The sequence below is a fragment of the Podarcis cretensis genome (assembly GCF_951804945.1).
Source record: "Podarcis cretensis genome assembly, chromosome: 2".
Taxonomy (NCBI): Eukaryota; Metazoa; Chordata; class Lepidosauria; order Squamata; family Lacertidae; genus Podarcis; species Podarcis cretensis.
Window position 1 is genome coordinate 23,572,463 of NC_137171.1, and position 15,049 is coordinate 23,587,511.

The 15,049-nt window shown below is 40.5% G+C and overlaps 1 protein-coding gene across 3 annotated transcripts in view; it reads right to left on the minus strand.

The window, feature by feature from the left end:
• Nucleotides 1-15,049, minus strand: part of PRKCA (protein kinase C alpha) — a 198,689-nt gene that overhangs the window by 10,974 nt on the left and 172,666 nt on the right. For 2 of the 3 annotated variants that reach the window (XM_079965446.1, XM_079965445.1), the window contains 7 exons: nucleotides 14,395-14,568; nucleotides 11,243-11,334; nucleotides 10,331-10,393; nucleotides 9,593-9,731; nucleotides 7,192-7,272; nucleotides 4,728-4,835; nucleotides 271-411 (listed from right to left, as the gene is read on the minus strand). In XM_079965446.1, the coding sequence (XP_079821572.1) occupies nucleotides 271-411; nucleotides 4,728-4,835; nucleotides 7,192-7,272; nucleotides 9,593-9,731; nucleotides 10,331-10,393; nucleotides 11,243-11,334; nucleotides 14,395-14,568 (798 nt within the window). Of the gene's footprint in view, nucleotides 1-270; nucleotides 412-584; nucleotides 1,281-4,727; nucleotides 4,836-7,191; nucleotides 7,273-9,592; nucleotides 9,732-10,330; nucleotides 10,394-11,242; nucleotides 11,335-14,394; nucleotides 14,569-15,049 lie in introns of those variants that run through there. The other variant, XM_079965447.1, reaches the window with a different exon arrangement.

The following is a 15,049-nucleotide window of genomic DNA, read 5'->3' on the forward strand; positions in this document are numbered from 1 at the left end:
TCTGTTTTATTGAATGCTGCAAAGGCTACTTGAGTTATTCTATTGTTCTCTTTGCTGTTTCAAACCTGAGCATATTTCAGCATACTTGTTATGATCATTGAGATAATTTGGATTGAAAATGTGTATTTAAGGAAGCTCAATGGGGTTTTTTTGTAGTCTGTGTACTTAAATTATGAAAAACAAAACAAGTTTTAAATATTTCTTTTTTAAAAAACAACAACTCCAGAAACAGTTCATTGGGGAAAGGAAGTGTTTGTTTGTGTCACTTACCACTTTAGGTTTGAAGGGAGGCTGGATCTCTCGGTTTTCCAGTCTCTCCCAGTCAATTCTCCTGAAGAAGGCATGCTCTCGGATGTCTCTCTCCCCCTCAGGCCCACAGCCAAGACGCTTTCCAGGATGTTTAGTCATTAGCTGGAAATCAAGCACAAAACCGATGAAGAGAGGTTTCCAGAATGGGAGCAACAAAGTAGAGCTGTGCCTGGGAATAGGATATTTGAAAATGTCCTTTAATTGTTGCAAACCTGGTCGTGTTTTTATCTCTGGAAACAGCCTTTACTTTGTTGTCCTTTTTTTTTTTTTTTAAAAAAAAAGCCAATTAAACTTGATAAATTCCATTATGCTGAAACTGTAAAGAAATGCAATTTACCCTTTATCCTTTGGGCACACTCTAGCCATCCCACTGGCCTGGCTCATACATCATGCTAAGTCAAATACTGGTTTGTTGGGAGCAGATTGTGGCCTCTTTGCTCCTCCTTGGACATTTTGCTGCTGCACCAAACCAAGCTAGGTCACGCCGTGGCTTAGCATATCACCTGAACTTCAGCTCCTGGACAACCCAAGAGATGTAAAACCAAGAGCAAGTCTTCATTATACCTTGTTGTTAGAGCCATGGTTCAACAACATGCTAAGCCAAACCATTGGCTAGGCAGGAAAATGACCAGGGTGACACAAAGCAGCCACAATCTCTTTCCTGGGAGTCCACAAGCTCGCATTAAGCCAGAGTTTGGCATAGCATGACATGCAAACCAGGCCACTAAGCAATTTAACCCAATGGCAACTAGTATGCCTCTTTTTCGTTTGTGTATTTACTACTTATCTGATCAATACCATCTGCGTGGAGGAAGCATGATCTTGGAAAAGGAGAAAGCCTTTATATTTGTAACTTGAATGGCTCTCTTAAAAAGGAGGGCAAATGGATAGTTGCAGGGAGTACGGTTTCAATGAATTCTGTGGTCTGTCTACCGGCTTCAACACCTCAGCGATTTCTTTAATGTTCATCTCTAGTTATGTGTTCAATATGAATAAATGTGGAGTTAGAATAAGCAGAAATCAAAACAATTCAAACTTTGAAACAGACAGCAAAAAAAAACCCACATGGAGAAATCACTTTCAAGTCTGCACCATTTTTAACAGGATAGCAACTTATATACAGTATAGGAATGTGTGAATTAGGTCTAATTTTGTGTGGTTTTTAAATGTTTCCTTTGTATTCTTTGCTTATCTGTATGCCACCCTGGGTACTTAAGAGAGGAAGAGGGCAAGGTAGATTAATGTCTCCATTCACTTCTGCAGCATCTCCTTATTAAGACCACTAAAGTCAATAAAGCAGACCTGTTTTTCTGTAACACTTAAAGTGTCTTATAGGGGAATCCTAAGCCTACTGGGACACAGGTGGTGCTGTGGTGTAAACCACTGAGCCTAGGGCTTGCCGATCGGAAGGTCGGCGGTTCGAATCCCCATGACGGGGTGTGCCCCCGTTGTTTGATCCCAGGTCCTGCCAACCTTCTGGTTTTGCCAAAAGCGGCTTAGTCATGCTGGCCACATGACCCGGAAAAACTGTCTGCGGACAAACGGTGGCTCCCTTGGGCAGTAAAGTGAGATGAGCGCTGCAACCCCAGAGTCATTCGCGACTGGACCTAACAGTCAGGGGTACCTTTGAGGCATCTAATCATAAGCCTGCATTTTTATTAAAGCTTATATGTTTGATCAGGGCCTGTATCTTAAAAAGCTTAATGATTTTCAAATATTTTATGCCAGGCAGAAGACCAGTTGCCTAAAAACCTTGGCAAGATATTTTTACTCCTAGACAAGGGGCCCCCCTGATTTATAGCAGAAAACAATTCTCAAAGTCGTAAAAAGGGAATTACAGGCTGACAGCCAAGGTTACACTGACCCTACAAATTAAGGGTGGATAAATAGTAAAATGAGCCATATCTTCTTCCTAAGGTTAAGAAGGTCAAGAGCAGTGAAAAAGCATCTAGCTGGCAGAAAGAGAACATTTTCTGGGAAGTCTTTTCTAAAGCTGTTTGTTTCTTAAACTAAGATCCTTTTAAGATTTCTTTTCCTTTTAAAAGGTTGTTTATGTATTAAATATATTAGTTTAAATATAATTATGCAAAGGATTTAAGAAATGCTAGATTCTTATTTCATATAGTTGTAAGAGTTGTAACTATCCTGAAATTAAGTCAGCCACCAGCCAAGCCCCTTGCCAGACAGAAGACGCCAATCGAGCACTCCTGATATATGGTTGTCAGGCCTTTTGTTTAGAAACCTTCAAATGAAGGAGATCTCTCAATGTTGATGTGAACTCAATCCTTGACATATGCATAAGATAAAAATTCAAGATTAATTATCTGTTTTGGAAGGCAATAGGGCAAGGAGGGCAAGAGGTGAGCTGGTAATTAAGATTCCTTGTTGAGACACATGTAAGATATATTACTACTTATTTGTCATTTATAGATAGAAGAATATATAGCTTTTTATTTTCCATAAAAGGGCAAGAGGAAATGGGTGTATCTTTTGTGATTGGTTCTAGCAAACAGCCAATAGGAATTTTAACCAGGCTGATTGGACAGAGGCAGCCACAGGAGGAGCAAGGGGGCTGGATTAAGGAAATATAAGTGCTGGCCAGAATGGCAAGAGGCCAGGCCAGAGCTTGGTAACCATATACCACTGTGCCTCATATTTATTTGTCTGACAAATAAATTACTATTTTAATTTCTCTATTGCTGCGTTGAATATTTCATTCCAGCTAAGCGTTAACCACAAGCAGGGTGCTACACCTTTACCTTTAAGCCCACTTACCAAAGCTACATAGGACTTCTTAATATGCATGCTTAGGACTGCACTGTTAATTGCAGAGTTTCTGAATCTTTGGACAGAAGCCAAATGCAGATTATCACTTTGTCACTATTACAAAATGGAAAGAAGGACTGTGCAGGTTGAGCACCAGAGATCTAAGGAAATGTCAGGCTTGTTTCTGGATATAAAATAACCAGAGCACATCTAAAGCATTTGTTTGAGGAGCAGCTGGCTCCAGAAATGGTTTCTTATCATAAGTACTGTATAGGTTCCCCCTACTCTACAGTGAAATAAACTCCTCTGTTAGGAACAGGTGCATAACTGCTCTCCTGCTGATGGATCAGGTTGAATTGCTAGGAAGAAGAAGGAAAATCCATCTGTGTTTCAGAAAAGATTTCTGCATCGGGGAGTAAATAAGCTGTTTCTCCCCCCCCCCTTAATTTATGGACAGTATGCCCTCCTAAAAGCATGAGTTGAAGCAGATATTGCTGTGGGAGGTGTCTGCTCAATTTGCAAGACACGATGCATATGCCACCTAGCGGTGCAGGTGAGCAATAAATGAAGCTCCTTTGTTAGATTTCTTACGCACCCTTTACCATAAGGGCAGTGACCTTTTGTGGCTGCACAACTGAAAATTAATTTCAAGGGTGGACAGAAGATAAACTTAAACACAAAGAAAGATGTGACCATTTTCTTCTATGGAGGAAGGCAGCCTTCTATGAGCGAAGAAGCCTTCAGAATACTCAGGAATGCAAGTAAACAATTCAAACACAAAATTCTTTCTGTATTAATAGAACAAGGAAGTTTTGGTTCAGAAGTGTCTAGTGAACAACCAAAGGACCCAATGATTTTTTTGTTTTGTTTTTTATTAACAGAGCTTAATAAAATGTTTAGTAATAATATCAGTGGTATCATCATCATCATCCTGAAAACAGAGAGAAATACAACAAGCAACTCCCTCCTCCTAAAGCAACCTTCCCAAACCTGGTGCCCCACAAAGGACTTCCACATGTGTAGGTCAGAACATTTAGAGGGCAACCAGGTTGGGGCAGGGTGCCCTAAAGTATAGCAGCCATTTGTACTCTGAAGGCACGAAACAAAACAAAAACAAAACTAATCAAAGAACAGGAAGAATGCAGACCCGAGGAGGACAAAATCAAATTTTAGAATCCTCCCTAGGATATTGAGCATCTCCTTTACATTCAAGCACCATAAGGATAGAAAAATTACTTTATATTGCCACCAGCTTCTATCTTTAGAACCAGTGCAAGATCTGGGAGCTCCCTCTTCAGTTTCTAATGCCTATGAAAGTGAATTTGTGCCTCCTAGGTTCTATGAAACTGTGTGGCTATGAAAGGGACCTCCAGGAATAACCAGGTTGTAGTTGAAACCGATGAGACGGGAAACATTAAAGCAGAAACTTATGGGGAAGGCAGAAGTTCCAAGATATTCATCAGTATGAACAGGCAAAACCACCTGAACCATGGAGTAGCTCCAAGTATAAAACCGTTACACATGGCTGATGATGCATCTCAAACCACTATATTTAAATAAAGCACAGAAAATAGTAAAATCAATAATCTCAACAGTAAAATACAGTAATTAACCTGAACAGCAAAACAGATAATTGCAGCAAACTTTCTTACCCCCTTGCAAATGGACACAGCTTCTTTGGACATTGCTTTGGGGTACGAAACATTATGTTCCATTATTGATTGAAAGAGCTCATCTTCATCTTCGCCATCAAATGGAGGCTGTTAAAATGTGGGGTAATTGTTAAATTAAATGTTAAATGGGTAATTCAGAGTTAATGTCAACACAGAATATTTACTCAAACGCAGATTAATCTATTGAGCATAGGTCAGCCTCCCCCAACTTGTTACTCTCCATATGTTTTGGACTCCAATTGCCATCTTCCCCAGCCAGCACTGCCAATGGTCAGGGATGATGGGAGATGGAGTCTAAAACATCTGGGAGGCACCAGATTGAGGAAGGCAGTTTTAATTACCTTCAGATGAATATCTATGCTGTTAGGTGCCTTGATCACAACTTTATGGAAAGGTGAGATACATTTAATAACAAAAACATGGCCAAGGTCAACCCTGAAGTATGAGATAATGCGCTATTCTGTGCACACTACTGTGTGACAGCTATACATTGCTAAGGCTTTGCTTCTACTCCACCAAATGAAGGAGCAGCCAGCGCTGTTATCCTAGAGAGGCAAACAGGGCAGCAGACCAGCCTCAGTGCCATAGTTCAGCACATATGCCTTCCGATTCCTCTCCCTGAGTGTCACAAAACCCTGCCATTTATGCTGCTCCTGGCATCCATTTCATAGTATTATATTTGCATACACTTTCCAATTTAAAGTGTCAGGGATGGAACAAGAGCATGTAAAAGCTTGAGTTTCTTCCCCACCCCCAGCAGTTTTTTGGAAGAGAGGCAGAAGCAGCAAGACTTGTTCTCATCCCCAAATCAGATTTAAAGACACCTAACTGCCTGTGCCTAATCTACCTGAATTTAGAAGGCTTTGTCCCCTCAGATGTGTCTGCTATGCCTACAAATGTAATCCAATTCTGACAAACAAAACGTTACAGCGATTTGTTGATTTCCCCATTATAATCAATGGAGAGACATTATAATCAAGGGAGAGAAACAAAGTAACAGTGTTTACAGAGCAAAGGTGTTGTCTGAAGCACTCCAAGGTCCGTAGGCCTTCTATATGAAGCACCCAATCAGGATCTGAAGATTTTTGTTTGTGTGCACACCTCAAGTTTAGATGTTCAAATCTTGGCTTAATAAATCAAGATAGGAGTGAGCTTACTGCACACACACTTATTTTGCTCCTTCCTCTGAACAAGCTGGGAAACAAATCAGGAGGACACAGTTAGATACAGCTTTCTTTTATATCCAGACTGAAAACCACAGTCATGGAAGACAAGTTCCATGGGTTTATGTTGTGGATGGTTTGGATGGTATTAACCATAGTTTCCTGGTTTGGACATAACATGAAGGCATGGTTAGCCATAGCTTCCTGGCTTGTTTCCATGCTCACATGAAGGGAGGAGCAAAAGGACTCTGTCCAGGTACATAAAACTCATTCACACTTCAGCTTACTAAACCAAGATTTGATCATCCGAATGAGGCTTTAGTTTGTGCTGCATTACATAAGGGAAGGGACGCGGGTGGCGCTGTGGGTTAAACCACAGAGCCTAGGACTTGCCGATCAGAAGGTTGGCGGTTCGAATCCCCACGACAAGGTGAGCACCCGTCGCTCGGTCCCTGCTCCTGCCCACCTAGCAGTTCGAAAGCACGTCAAAGTGCAAGTAGATAAATAGGTACCGCTCCAGCGGGAAGGTAAATGGCGTTTCCGTGTGCTGCTCTGGTTCGCCAGAAGCAGCTTAGTCATGCTGGCCACATGATCCAGAAGCTGTATGCCGGCTCCCTTGGCCAATAAAGCGAGATGAGCGCCGCAACCCCAGAGTCGGTCATGACTAGACCTAATGGTCAGTGGTCCCTTTTACCTTTACCTTTACATAAGGGAAGGTGACAAACTATTTTCAATCTGAAAGTGGCCAATGATTCTCCAGAAATCCCGAAGTATTGGAGACAAAAGAAGCAGAACTATATAACTATAAACCGCACTTTATGTGCAGTTTTGCTCCTTCACTCCCAGCGATGGAAAACAGCACCGCTTTCAATGGGAAGGCTAGCTCTTAATGGGTTACTGGATCACCTCTTCCATGAGCCAGCAGAACAAAATTAAACCTAACTGATATCTTGCCTTCAACTGAACTCAGCCACTCTGTGTTTGCATTTCTCATTGCATACTTAAACGCTATCAGTTTGTGTGCACACAGGAACAGTTGGTTATTAAGGCTGATGAGCTGTTAGCTATGCAGACAATGTGCATATTATAATCTCGTGACTTGATTTAACTTTCATAGAGCGTTGCGGGGGGGGGGGGGGGTAATATGGATTGAACCAACTGAATCCAACAACCCTGCTGTTAATTTCTCTACTAATAAGGCATCTTTCACATTTAATCATTCACCTGGCATCAATGCTCACTCACTGAAGTATTAAATGCAGAAGCACAAACATCCTTACCTGACCAGCTAGCATCTCGTATAACAGTACGCCATAGGCCCACCAGTCGACTGACCTTCCATATGGCTGATAGGCAATAATCTGTGAATTGTAATGAAGAAACCTATGTTTTAAGGTTGATTTTATTATTTTTTAATCAAACGTCTAACTGAAATATTCTGTAGAAATAATTTTAGAAACAAAATCAAGATAATGGGAAAATACTGAAGTCATGCTATGGAGGGACACAGTTGGAACAATTGGTTGATTCAGCTTCATGTAATTAACATTTGTATATCCATGCATTTCACAGGAACAGCTACAGGCAGGCCCATGCAGAACAGGGAGTAGCCACAGGCCTCAGAGGGCTGAGCCAGTGGGGTGGGGGTGGGGTGGGGGTGGGGTGGGGGTGTGGAGACCCGCCAGATTTATGTTGGCATGCCAAGAGCAAGACCTCAGACAAGCTCTGCATGGGCCTGGCTACAGACATCTGTAACTGTGGCAAACTGAAAAGGGCAAGAAATGGCCACAGTGTGCAATCAGGGGTTTACAACCATGGTTTGCATGAAGTTTTAAAGCTGCAACAAGCAAACCATGGTTAAGGCAATATTCTCAACTCTCCAGTCTCTATGTTTGTTAAGGGGAGAAACTGATGCTGACAGTATCTTCCTATGAATCAACTCCAGAGGGAAGGCAAGGTAAAACATTCTGATTTTAACAGGGGCTAAGGAAACAAATCATAGTGAGTGCTAACCAGAATTAAAGGTATGTTTGCACTTAATGCTAAACCATGGTTTAGCAGCACATGGATGATTCTCAGTAAGCCAACTTCGAATCAGGAGTTATGAAGCTAGGTTGTTTAGCCATTGCCTGTTTCAAACCAAGATTACATTTTTGTACACAAGCTAAGCAGAAGTCAGTATTCTGGCCACAGGGGAGAAAGAGGGAGTGTGAAAGTCTGACACTTGTACACATAACACCTATTTAAGCATTATGTGTAAACCTACCCTAAGTGCTGTATCTGCACAAGGACTACTGAACATCAGTTATTTGCTTGGTGAAGTAGTTGAGTATGTTAAACAAGGTGTTTCAGTGGAAATTCACATTGCAGACCAGATCTATTACATGCTACTTCAAAAATAAATGTTAGTAAACACTGGTTTTAATGGAAGAGACCAAGATCCTTTTGCTCTGCTGTAGTGACAGAACTTCATAGGAAGTCAACACTAACATTGAACCAATTATTGCTTTATTCTGGGGCTTTAAAGGCATTTTTTAAAATCTGCAAACCCTTGTTAAAGACATACTAGTTGAATCATCAATTGAATTCTATTCCATTTCAATTTCTACAGTATAAATAAAATGCAGGAAGGCAGCCTTACTGTGCTAATGCACGTCACATAAAATGAGAGTGGAAACTGTGTTCACACTTAACAAACAGGTGCTGTCTGAGGCACTAATTGGGAGAATGTGCACTTCAAAGACATAAGTAATTGGGAAGCTGAATTATTCCCTTTCATGATATAAAAGGAAAGTGAGCAGAAAGGTGAGAGCCAAATAAAAAAAAAAACATTCGGCTCACTTGCTTCACTGACAGAGATGACGTCTAGATACACAAAATATGAATATATATTAATTCAAGTAAGGATTTATCTGCCTGTAAATAACAAGCCAGTCCTAACTGACACTAATTCAAGATATAACTGTGTGGTAAATTCAGACTTTTATGGCTGTATAACCTATAAAACTCAAAGAAACTGGCTGTGTCAATGATTTCCTTTTGGATAAACACAGTTGGGTAGCACTGGGCCTAAAAGACAAATTACCATATTTTTCGACCTATAGGGTGCACCGGCCCATAGGGCGCACCTAGTTTTTTTGGGGGGGGGGATAAAGGGGGAAAAATTATTTCCCTCCCAGGGAAACCCGAGCTTCCCCTGACCCCAGCCCCCAGAACAGGCTGCTATCCGCAAGCCTTGGGAGCCCGGAACTCCCACGGGCTCCCGGGGCTTGTGGATAGCTTCCTGAAGCCTGGAGAGCGAGAGGGGTCGGTGCACACCGACCCCTCTCGCTCTCCAAGCTTCAGCGAAAGCCTCACACGCCCCATAGGACACACACACACACATTTCCCCTTCATTTTTGGAGGGGGAAAAGTGTGTCCTATAGGGCGAAAAATACGGTAACTGCTTGGCAAAGTTTTCCTTCACTGTACTTACTTTGTAACTACCCATCCAAATTGGGCTTGCAGTGCTTCAGGAAGGCCCAAGAGGAGGGTGTGGTTTCCCCCAGTTTGTCACCATTTTTATCATCATGTGATTATCAGTGAAAGGAATCTGGTACTGGACAGGATGCTTAAACATGCATTTCACAGTTGCCTTGGGGAAATGGTTGTATGGTGTTTCGCGTCTCAGATAGTAAGTACCTCAGGTGCAATGTAATCAGGAGTCCCACAGAAGGTCCTCGTTGACACTCCATCAGCCATATTCTCCTTGCACATCCCAAAATCTGCAATCTTAATGTGCCCTTCATGATCCAACATTACGTTATCTAATTTCAGATCCCTATGAGAAATCACACAGAAATTAAAAGTCTGAATCCAAACAAGAGGCGAAAATGCTCCTCTCCATGGACTCCAATGGAGATTTCAATTCCAGTGACACAGGTTCATAGTCTGGGAGTGCTCATGGGTTAGGTGTGAGAATCTCAGGTGGTCAGATACTGTGAAACTCCAAGAACTAACTACTGTAACATGTATTGTACTCTGCCTAAAGTATTCTGCCCTCAAAGGGAGTTCAGAAGTTTCCACTTATGCAGTATGTATACTCTCATTTTGGAAATTGGAATACATTTGTTTCTTCAGTCTGAATTGTGGCAACTGCTGTGGTTATTGTTCAGTTTCCAGGTACTTAGTTTTATGCTCTAAGGTGGCCAGAATAGACCACATAATCAAGCAATTCAGGGTTCAAATTCCCACTTAGCCATGAAACTCACTAGTTGGGCCTTGGGCCAGTTACCATTTATCAGCCTAACCTATTCCTTCCTGAGAATGCATGCAGCCAACTTCCTCCCGCCCTCATAACTATTTTTCCGCCGGTGGTGACAAACTTTGTTTTTCTGCAGAGCAAACAAAAGTGCTTCTGGGTGCGACTTGAATACTCACCGATAAATGATTCCTTTTTTATGCAGGAAGAACAGCCCCACTGAGATCTCTGAAGCATAGAACCTGCAAGAAAAGGACACCGCATTAGATACAGGAATATGTTTTGGAGCTTCCATTGTGGCACTTGCCAAGGAACCACTATTTTAAAAATTGTTCTGGCTTTTAGGGGTTTTTTTTTTTTGGCTGTTTGTGTGCATGTATGGGAGGCTGCTTGTTGTCGTTGTTGCTGTTGTTGTTGGGCTTTATTACAACCAGCAAAATAACTCAAGGAATGTGTCAAGAAAGGAATGTGGCCTGGAGAGTGTTCTATGGGCCAGATAGAGAGGTCTGCATTTGGGCCTGAGCTTAAGGTTCCAGACCTCTGTTTTATGTCCTTCCTTGCTCTTTTCGATCCCTCAGGGCTCTCTGGCTGGTTACCAGGCGCCTCATCCTGGAGGGGCCTATGTCCCTTTCTCTCCTGAAGGAGAGTTATCGGTATCAGCCCAGAATGTTACACAAAGCTTAAAAGAAATATAATACAACCTGACAAAAGCTGTGTGAACAGGAGATAGCATATGTCATATCAGACGATATCTAATTTTTGTGTCTGCCACTGTTGCTTAGCTTGTTTAAGAGTCGCACAGGATACAGAGATCCAAGAAATACATTTCCTTGCCAAATGCTCAGTGACTTAATTACATGAAGATAACGGAAATGACTGGCGCCTAGAATGTAATTGTTCTGAGCAGTTCACAAATCTGCGTAATACTGACGAGCTTTTGGAAGCCAGAGTTACTGCGGAGGGTTGCCAACGACACACCCTAGTAAAGGGGGCAGGGTGGGGATGGGAAGGAGAGAGGACAAATATAGCCCTAGAACAAAATATTAAATGACAACTCTGATTTGAAAATGAACAGAGAAAGAGACACTCACACGGCTTGAGGCTCCTTGAATTTTCCTACTTGCTGGATATGATACATGAGGTCACCGCCATTCACGTACTCCATGACAAAATATAGGCGATCCTAGCATACAACGTGAAAGCAAAAATATATATCAGGCAACAGAGACCCGTCACTATGAAATTGTTAAGAGAAATCTTAAGCAGATCTACACTGAACACAAATCTGTATTATTATAACACAGCTGCACAGACAAGTCATGTAACAATAATGTATAGCTATAATAACGTCTTCTGTTTGGTAGACAAACTCATATTGGCTTTTCATAATGATATTTGATTATTGAGCCTGTCACTGAGGGGGTGGGTGGGAGCCTTCCCCTCCCAATCATTATTTCTGAGACAGAATAAGGAACAAATAAATTGATATTGCAGTGTTGACTTTAATTTCCCTAAATTTCTGTTTTTTTACAGAAAAATAAATGGAACCAGTGCCCGATATAGGGCAGGGAGAGCGGTTCACCCACACAAGGTGCCCAGCTGGGGGAGGGAGAGAAGATCCAATTTAGTGCCATATAGAAATGGTTAAATTTACTTCCCAATTACAGAGCTGTATGACTTCTTTTCCTTATGTCTATTAATTGCTTCATCAACAGTCAAACAGTTTGAAGTATATTTAGAACACACTGTACCAGAAACTCATTACCGGTAATTTAGCATTCCTATTGTAGGATTTATACATTCATTTTTATTCCTTTGCCACAGCATCATTAATTTACTGTCCAGTAGCTTATTATTTTTCTTTTTTCTTTTTTTAGAAAAAGAAATTTCTTTTCATTGGTTTGAAGTGGATGCCCCCAGCAAATTTCATTATTTTAATTAATGTGGGCAAATCACAGCTTTCAATATTTATTTTGGGGTTGTGTGATAGAGATATATCTCTTACAAAACTCGCTATTAAATTAAAATTTTAAATAAGCATTACACTGCTTTACTGCATATGCTTACTCAATGACATGTTCAAATCTTTTGTGCAGAAATAGGGTTCCCCTCCCATTCTTAATTCTATAATGCTTATTTCCTTTATTACAGAACCAATTCCATCCGGGAGAATATGGAATGAAAAACAGAATGAAACCGTAATTCATTCAAGGTTGTAGCTCAGAACGGCATCTGAGAAATTGCTCAGAGAAATTGAAATTTGGGACAGATATAAAAATATATTAGAAACGGGGGTCCCACATTGGTTATCCCCACTAGAGGTTATAGGTGTAAAAAAAACTAATATGAGAAGTGAATGGATTACTTATGGAGATTTGGTGGTGAAAGAAGGAGGGAAATGGAGATTGAAACCATATGAACAAGTAAAAGAATATGTGTATGATTGGTTGCATTACTATCAGATTAGCGAAATGTTTAAAAAGGATGTGAAAGAAAAAGGATATAAAGAAAAAGAGTCGAAATTTCAAACAGAAATTGTTAATAATGATTGTAAGATAATTTCAAAAATGTACAAAATCTTATTGGAATGGCATACAATGGATGAGGAAGTAAAAGCGGTAATGATACAATGGGCCAGAGATTTAGGATATAACATAGATATGGATGATTGGCAAAAAATATGGAATGAAAATTTGAAGTTTACAGCATGCACCACACTAAAAGAAAATGTTATGAAAATGGTATATAGGTGGTATATGACACCAGTAAAATTGGCAAAAATGTACAAAACCTGTAATAAATGTTGGAAATGTAAGGAGAAAGAAGGTACATTTATGCATATGTGGTGGGATTGTAAGAAAGTAAAGGGGTTCTGGGAGTTGATATACAATGAACTAAAGAAAATGCTGAAATATAGCTTTGTTAAGAAACCGGAAACCTTTTTGCTGGGAATAACAAGAATGGATATAAATAGGAGGGACTGTAAACTTTTTCAATATGCAATAACCGCAGCAAGAATACTGATGGCTCAAAAATGGAAACAAGAAGAAGTACCGACCTTGGAAGAATGGAGAACAAAATTAACAGACTACGCAGAACTGGACAAACTAACTGGGAAAATTAGATTTCAAAAGGACCACAAGTTTTTTGCGGACTGGGGAAAATTTACAGAGTATTTGAAAACTGTTTGTGAGGAACATACAACGCTAGTGTGCTTTAAAGGATAGAAATATGGTATTTAAAGGCAATACTAAAATTAAGGAATGTGAAGACAGGAATTTAATTACGAATGATTGTCAGAGAAGTTGAGGGAGGTCCAATAAGCTAAAATATGTGATGTGGAAATTTGTATGATTGGAGTTTCTATGGAAAAATTTAATAAAAACTTTTTTTTTAAAAAAAGAGAAATTGCTCAGAGAATAAAGTGACAGAGTTCACTGAAGTCTGGTGCATGGTCACTTGTAAGCTCAGCCTGTGAACTGTCTTCACTGAAAAACATTATAAAAACTCTGGCTGTGCTATTAGTTCTGGAACAGCCATTTCACACATGCTGATCACCCATTGACACCCATCATGTAATGAGTGTGTGCATGGATGAACTGACTAGTTTTCTTGCGCATCATCAGTTCAAGTTAAACTGAAATGCATGAGAAAGCCAATGATGAGTTTTTAAAGTTTGAAATATCTACTGCAAAGGTTCTAGAGGCAGTCATTTCTAAGCAAAGTTGTTAGTTGTTGCTTAAGGCTGATGTCAGGAAAACACTTGACATATGGCAAGCCTAGTTCAATGACAAAATGAAGAGGATGGGATTCAACCAAATTGTTCCATGCATGGACCAGAGTCTTCTCACACAATGAGGCTTCCACCTCTCTAATCCCCTGTGCACCCCACACCCCTAAATCTGCTCTGGCTGGTTGGGGAACCCCAGAACAGGTCTAGGGTGTGTGCAGGGGGTGGTGGAGGGGGGCGGGAAAGTCTTGTTGTGTGAGTAGCCCCTGTTCCATGCATGCATACAGCACCTTGTGGTATGCAGAATTCCACCTAGAGCCTGTATATTCAAAACTCTGTCCTTATTTAAACAATTTGTTAACAAAATTATCATTACCATCTAAATCTCAAAGAGCTCAGAAGTTTGTTGCGAATGTTACTGAAAGACAGTGCCAAGAGTGGTGACCTTGGCAGACAACTGAATAGCCGCAGGAGTCAGAAGAAATCAGGGTCACCCGTGAACATGTGACGTACCACAGTCTGGAAGCAAGAATGAAGCTGGGTTAGGAAGGGAGGCTTGTCCTGCAAGGCTAGAACTCTCTTTTCAACCATGGTACACTCTACATCATCATCCTGAATCACCACATCTTTTTTCAAAATTTTGACTGCATACAGTTCTTCTGTCCCTTTTCGTTCTGCCAGCATCACCTGCACAAAGGAGAGGGTGAAAAATTTGATGGCCACAAGAGACAGGTTATTTCTTATAAAAATCTATAGACAAGCAGCCCTGGTGATTTGTCTCCTGCTCTAAGGAAGTGCAGTCAAATTCTTATTAAAATCTTACTGTTCTACAATGAAGCTATGCTACACAATCAGTTTTGTAAATATATATATATATATATAAGGAACTGCATCAGATCTCAACAGCCAATTACAGGAATATGTACATATTTTTTGATGTAGAGATTACATCTTCTTTTATTAAACACCATTAAAGTAACAGAACAATAGCAGGTTGCTTAGTGGCTAATAGCTGAACTAGAAGACCTTCCTACTCTTGTAAATTCAAATTTTAATCATAAAGTCGCATGGCCATCTCTAGAATGCCTCTTATGACTTAAGGAATGGTCTGCAGCATTTTCAGCCATTAAGCAATTAAAGATGCATCTCATTCAGAAATGAAAAAAAG